The 7732-nt window shown below is 33.5% G+C and overlaps 1 protein-coding gene across 1 annotated transcript; it reads left to right on the top strand.

Moving 5' to 3' along the window:
- The first annotated feature begins 3012 nt into the window (after nt 1-3012).
- On the top strand, nt 3013-3723 carry LOC126781111 (uncharacterized). Its single transcript, XM_050505932.1, has one exon. The coding sequence runs from the start codon at nt 3013-3015 to the stop codon at nt 3721-3723; it is 711 nt and encodes a 236-aa protein (XP_050361889.1).
- Nucleotides 3724-7732: the final 4009 nt, after the last annotated feature.

The following is a 7732-nucleotide window of genomic DNA, read 5'->3' as shown; positions in this document are numbered from 1 at the left end:
TCAAATACCAGATATTTTTATTTATAGTTTAATTTGAATATATTGGATTTAAATTTGTTATTACGACGTAATTCTATTCGGTTTAAAAAAACAAGTGTAAACAAATTTAATATTTTCTTAATCATATAACCTTTTTGAACATGAAACTCGTACATAAAACAAAAAACGATGAATTTAATTCGTTTTCGTGAAATATTTGAAAATTTTGATTTAATGTGTATCTATATTATTTTATTATTTTATAGAATATACTTATATTGTAGAATATAGTTGTATTTATAGTATTTTTTTTCATCTTCAAAACGACGTAGATAATTAGAATATGAAAAAAGGATTTAATGTGGTTTATTAAATTATTTTTGTGCTTATTTAGTCTTCTTTGAGAAAAAATTACCGAATGTGTTAGTATATGTATTAAAGGTCTTCTTCTCGGTCGTTTGCTTCATTGCTGAAGGTCGTGTCCACTCTGATCTAGGGTCTGGGTCACGATCTCTGTGAAAATTATCTGTGTATTAAAGGTATTGTAAACAAATGAGTCACAAAGTGGAAGCCGACAACAACTCGTAACAAAGGCAATGCCACTAGAGAGAATTTTTAACGAAAAACTTGCTACTCTTTTGAAACTCAATTTTATAAAATATCCGTAATGTTTTATAAAATGGCGTTTTTCCATTTTTTAACCTGCAAAACGTCTGCTTTTAAAATTTCCACGTATAGAAAAAAAATAAGATGAAAGGTTTCAAATTAGCTTTATATTATAATTTAATCAAAATATATTATTTCAGGGAAGTTTAAACTTATGTTGCTTTTTAAGTCTGTGTTCTCTTTGTGCGAATAATCCTTTCTCCTCTTTCTGACAGGAAAAAAACGTTTGCCGCTTTTTTAATTACCTCTTAAAATTTCCAGCATATTTTGCCGCTAACAAAGTCACACGAACATGATTGTATCATTCATACTTAACCTTCTTAAACATTGAATATATTATTAACTAACAAAGTACCTTTACAAACAGTCTTTTGATGTAGTGGCTAGTTTATAAAGCTATAGATCCCAAGTTCCTAGGTTCAAATCAAGGTCGGCCCAAAAAAGTTAAGAAATTCCCGTAAAGTTGTTGATCCTGCAGCTTTTCAGTCATGTCTTATTGCTAACCTAAGGAGGCAATACATCACTAGACGGTCATGGAACCCTTGAGCTATTATGGTTTGTTAACTTAACTTAAAACAGGTTTAATAGGTCAATACCTATTTTAAAATACTGATATTTAATCAAATTATAGGTTGTACCTTAATGCATTGTTAATTCGTTTTTAACGCAAAAGAATAATTAAGAGATCGCTCCTAACAACAAAAGCCGACAAGCTATATACAACCCTCAGGGAATACGTGTACGTGAACATGATAATATTCAAGTCGAAAGGATTATTTCTCAACAATAATACCATTTTGTAAACAATTTCATTAAAATTTCTACTGATTACTTTATTTTACGAAGATCTTAGGAAATAACGTAATTAAAGATGACGAAAATATATATACATATATATAAATATATTTGTGATCCTTTTTCTATCTCGTTTTTAATTAAAACGTTTCTTGTTTTAACCTATAGTTTGATCTTTATAGATTCTTAGTAAAACATTTTTAACGTAGAAAATAAAAAATAACAAAAAATGCCATGGAAAACTCAAGCACCAGAAAGTATTTTATACTACATTGGCAGTTTTAAGAAAAATTTCGTTCATTTTTAGCATCCGAAGGCTTTAGAGGAAAATAAAGGCGACGTTTTGACATGAATACTCTTCCAAATACACCAAACATAATAACTTCTAATACGAGATGCCTTAGTGGCTTACCGTGTCATTTTTCTAGCATGCCTAACACAGCGTTAAAACGCTTTTGCTGCACGAAAATGCTTCAAATATTCATAAACGAAAACCATATAAGAGTTTATTTATGAGTGTAAAACTCCAGGTAAATTTTCACTTTCAGATATTTATCCATTTTGTCAGTTTAGCTTTACAAAATCGGGCGCTTTACGAGCATTTTAAGAGACCTAATTGACTCCTACAGTTTGTTTTTTTCTAAAGAGTATAAATAACTGATACAGAATTGCGATCGTTCGAATCCGGTTTCGATTGCAAACTGGCCTCTTTAGTTAAGTAATTGGGTTCACGAGTTACAGAAATCCCCCGGGCGAAATGTCGATCATCGAATTGTGACTTGTTACCTCAAATTATCGTCTAACACGCCTTCGTTTTAAACCAATTTCAACATTTGTATTTGTTATTTTTTCATTCAATTTAGGAAGATGGGTAAATATGGTAGTATTATAGTAAATATGGTGTATGGTAGTATTACGACCTGGTACACCTTCGCTATCAGATTTTATATATATAAATAATTTCTTACGCCATTAATGCAAGACACACCATATGTTATGCAATATAATTACACTAGGCCAGTCACTCTTTAAATCAAAACAATACTTTGTATTGCACCGATTGTATATTCTCAAGTCATTATTAAAATAAATTGAATATTGGTTTTAAGCGTTGTTCTCTTCACGAGTTGTTTACGACTAATAAGCAATTAAAGCGTATGAAAATAGCTTAGCTAAATTAAATATGATTTTATTTTTCTAGACAATTAATTATTTATAAATATTATCTAAGTGGTTGCACGAAATATTGTATTTTATAAAAGACTTTTTATAATAATTGATCATTAGAAGTATTAGTATTGTTCCGAACCGGAATAAACTTCTAATAAATTTTTTATTAGAATTTATACTAAAATTTAAATATAGATTTTTGTTTTGGGAGCACATACTAGCAACGAATCGGTAGTAGAACAACACGGATTTGGAAGCAGGAATCATAGGGGGCAAATGCTCGTCAACTTTTTGGAGAAAGAGGGTCTGTTCTTGATGAACTCTTTCTTTAAGAAACAGTCTCAACGGAAGTGGACGTGGCGAAGCCCAGACGCTATGATTAGAAACGAGATTGTCTTTATTATGACGGACAAGAGGCGAATATTTAGAGATGTCTCTGTGATCACAAGGTTCAATACCGGAAGTGATCACCGACTTGTACAAAGCACTCTAAATATTGACTACAAGCTCGACCACGCCCGTCTAATGAGGTCTACACTCCGACCAAAATTGCTCCAAGCCGTGGAGTCTAGTACATTTCAGTTAAAACTGGAAAACCGATTCGCTGCCTTGGAAACCAACACTAACGTTGACATCAACCAAGAACTCGACCAAGTGGTGGGTATCCTTAGGGACGAGGGGACGAAATTATATCCAGCGCAAAACACCGGCAAAAGGTCCAAACTTTCGGGAGAGTCTCTAGAGCTAATGCGAAAACGACGTGAAAACCCTACAGTCACTTCGTCAGATCTTAATAAAAAAATTTCAAAGCTAGTAAGACGCGACCTCCGAAACTCCAATACACGCTCTATAAAAGAAGCGATTGAGCAAAATCGGGGGTCGAAAGTCTTTGTTCAAAAACTAGGTCGAAGTCATCTGACGAAGCTGACCACTTCAAAGGGAAAAGTCGTCACCTCTAAGCTCGAGATTCTTAGGGAAGTTCAGGACTTAAAATCGGACGGTAAATTATATACATCAGTAGCGCCTCGTCCTCAACTCGACCCTGGGGATCCTAGAGCCACTTTAGCCCCCTTCACAGAAGAGTTGCCAGAAGTAAGCCAAGACGAATCGTGATGGCTTTAGGGCAGCTTAAAAATGGAAAAGCCCCCTACCTACCTGACCTACGGAGCCGAGACGTGGACACTGACAGTGCGTTTGGTCCACAATTTTAAGGTCACTCAGCGAGCTATGGAGAGGGCTATGCTCGGAGTTTCTCTGAAGAATCGAATCCCAAATGTGGTGATCGGACAGAGAACCAAGGTTATCGACATAGCCCAAAGGATTAGCTGAAGTGGCAGTGGACTGGACACATATGTCGCAGAACCGACGACCGTTGAAGTAGACGCGTTCTAGAGTGGAGACCACGCCTTGGAAAACGTAGCGTAGGACGCCCTCCAGCTAGGTGGAGTGACGATATACGCAAGGTGGCTGGCAGCGGTTGGAGATTAAGAGCTAAAAATCGAGCTCAGTGGCGTGCCATTGGAGAGACCTATGTCCAGCAGTGGACGCGAAAAGGGTGATGACGATGATGATGAGATTTTTGTTTCAATTTATAAGTCAATACAATCTTTAGAAACAAGATTTATATGGATTTTTGATATTTTTTTCGGTATGAGTTTGAGTAGGTACTTTCTTCATTCATAATAGAGGAAACCGAATAAAAGACGTTCCTATTGGTTAGATGCGCAACTACAGCGCCACATGCGTTGAACTATTCTCATGTCATCGAAATCCAAACTGATCGGTCGATATTTTACACGCTCTTATAAAAAAACTGTATTATCTTTATTGTTTAACCGTAATCTGTGTTCTCTTTGAGTTCTATCATCATAAACAGTGAAAAGTGAACACTGCCTGTTTCCGGCAGCAACTAGTAATCTATAGAAAACGTATAAATAGGAGGACTGAAGACACTTACTGCGTACTTAAGGTAGTTGGTGCTGTTGAAAGGTGCTTAGGCTCAATTCCATATTCTATGTAATAAGTATTTTATATCTAGAAGCGAATAATGCGGTATTATATAGTATAAAAGAAATGAATTAAGTGTGCTACACAAATAATTAATTAGCTAATATTACAAGTCGATAAATTGTTAATTAGATCTATAAAGGCTTCCTGTTCTCTTCTTGTGAATTATCGCATGCATCATATGCACATACAAACTCAGCGTTGTTTGCACAGATTTAAGCTCGCTAACATCAGTTAAGATTCACTCGTTCTATCTATTGGGCCAGCTCGGTTTCACATAAATAACTCGAATTAAACAACATTTTACTCTTTGTTGATATTGAATATATATTTATATAGTCTCCTAAACATTTTCGTAAATGATTTGTAATTACAAATCACCAGACACTAATTTGCACATCATTAATTATAGTCCCAAGGCTCCAATTACAAGTGCTTAGTGTTACATAGTATTGTACTTATTGCGATATTCACGCTTTATATTTTAATATAAATTGATCGTATATGGGCCTCACACACATTATACTCTAAATACAAATTTATATAAGTTTTATTTAAAGATTAGATTTTTTTAAGAATTACACAAAATATATAATTCTATGTTTAATGTAATAATCTCACAAACAACAGGCAAAAAAAAACAATTTAGATTTTTTGCATGAATATTAAGCTGCCGGCTATGCGCACCTTTTTGTTACTTTGAATATTGAAATGCCCCATGCATTTTATACTTACATATATTCTAATTTACAAAGGCTGTGTAATTTACAAAAATAAAATAAAATATATAAGGAAAAATATTATGTAACAAATAAATTAATCCGGATATCCAATATGAAAAATAAAAATTATATATTAGAGCACTTTGAACTTTCTGTCAGATATAAAATATATATCGCACGAAATTTATCTGCTGACATTTTGGATTTCTTGTAGAAAGTTTAAAGGCAATTCGCCTAAAACCGCCCAAAATGTCAAGTTTTTTCAGACTATGTTGACATAGTAAGCAATAAGAAATATGTATCATATAAACGTACATATATATATAACAAAGACTGACTAAAAAAAATTATAAACTATTATAGTGTAAAAGTTCCAAATTATTTGTTTTATTTACCAAAAAAACCCAAACTATATAACTAAACTATAACATATTTGACTGATACATATATAAAATAACGTCCTTGTCTATTGGCTAGTTTATAAGGCTTTGTGGTCACACCGAAGTCCTCGGCTCCGAATCCCAAATCAGCAGTAAAAAGGTTTGGTTTTTTTTAAAGATATTTTCAATAGTAGTTTCATTTTTAATATGTCTCGGAAATCAAGTAAAGCCATTGGTTCTGTAATTATATTAAAAATTTCTCCAACCAATTGTCAAAATTTTGAATTGAATTCCTATCTACAATAGGAATATCTTGGTTATTCGTGATATTCGTTGACTTTCTATGTATGCAAATTTTGACATATTAACCCCCGAGGCACTCAGCCGTGAGCGCCACAATAGCCGCACTTCCCACTCATGACAAACAAGTTAGTTCACATAACTTCACACAATGATATTGTTCGGAAGTTCGCGTCTCTCGCGCGTCCAAGTCTGGGATACCATTGATATGGCAGCCGTTTCAGGTTTGGTCTCTACCTCGTTAAAGTTACTTCTCCCGAAACTATTAATACATATATTGAATATTACATATATCGACTTTCAAGTTAAGATACAAAACGGTCTAAAAAAATTTAATAGATTTCTATGTTCATACCCCTATGTATAATCTGATGAAAGTAGCATATGTCCTCGGAGTCCAAGCTCACTTCATACTAAATTTCATGAAAATCGTTTCAGTTTTCTAACCGTGAAAGCATAACAGACAAAGTCTCATTCTCATTTATAATATTAGTATAGATAGTATAGATTCTACTAACTCAAGTTTTTAAAATTTAACATTAAATAGTTATCTCTGCTTAAAAATTATAATTGCGTTCTTATAAATTCATTGCGAACAATAAAAAACAATGAACATTATGAAAAATAAATAAAATCTTGAGAAGGGTATTGGCGATTGAATGAAATGAAGGACATCAAAAATGAAATATTTGGAGCGAGGCGTCGTGAACGAAGTCAGTCTTCCTAGAAACGGGTTAAAGTTATTTTATTTTTTATTAAGGACATTAGAAATCTTGATATATTTGAAATCTATCAGCACCTCATACGTTTCAAATCATCAATTTTGAAATAATCAGCCAACTTTGTTGTCAAACTAATTGCATAATTAAAAAATATGGCCGTTATCAAAAGCCCGGTAGATGCGAAATGGATATTGATGGTTATTGAAAGATTTTATAATTAAAGCTAGCAATAAATATTATTATAGTAGTATAGTAGTAATAGCCTATACATGTCCCACTGCTGGGCTAAGGCCTCCTCTCCCTTTTGAGGAGAAGGTTTTGGAGCTCATTCCACCACGTTGCTCCAATGCGGTTTGGTAGAATACATATGTGGCAGAATTTCAGTGAAAATAGACACATGCAGGTTTCCTCACGATGTTTTCCTTCACCGTCAAGCACGAGATGAATTATAAACACAAATTAAGCACATGAAAATTCAGTGCTGCTTGCCCGGGTTTGAACCCACGATCATCGGTTAGATTCACGCGTTTTAACCACTAGGCCATCTCGGCTAAAAATATTATAAAGTATATCTTATTATTAATAAAATAATGTAGCAACGAAGTATAAATATACTACCTTGACGTACCGTGCGGCGGCGGAAATGAAGCATGGCGGCATAAGAACGTCGTGTCGTTTGCCATCACGGCATACGAGTCCGTCTTACATCTTAACGTACGCTAAAGAGATGTTTTAAGTAAAACAAAAAAACGTAATACTTTTCGTTTCATTAGCATTTCAAATATAAGAGTTATTTTTATCAGCAAACACATATCGTCCGATTTATATAAAAAATGATACCTATATAATATAATATGAGCTCATATAAATAATAAAAACTTAATTTTAAATGAATGTGTGGCAGAAAACTTACTTCACGTTAGTGAATTTAAAACACAAAGATTGCATTCTTTCGTGCCAACGCTACATACCTGCTGACCCTTAAAATGCT

Source organism: Nymphalis io, chromosome 3 (assembly GCF_905147045.1).
Source record: "Nymphalis io chromosome 3, ilAglIoxx1.1, whole genome shotgun sequence".
Classification (NCBI taxonomy): Eukaryota; Metazoa; Arthropoda; class Insecta; order Lepidoptera; family Nymphalidae; genus Nymphalis; species Nymphalis io.
Note: the sequence above shows the minus strand (reverse complement) of the source record. Positions and strands in the feature narration are given on the sequence as shown.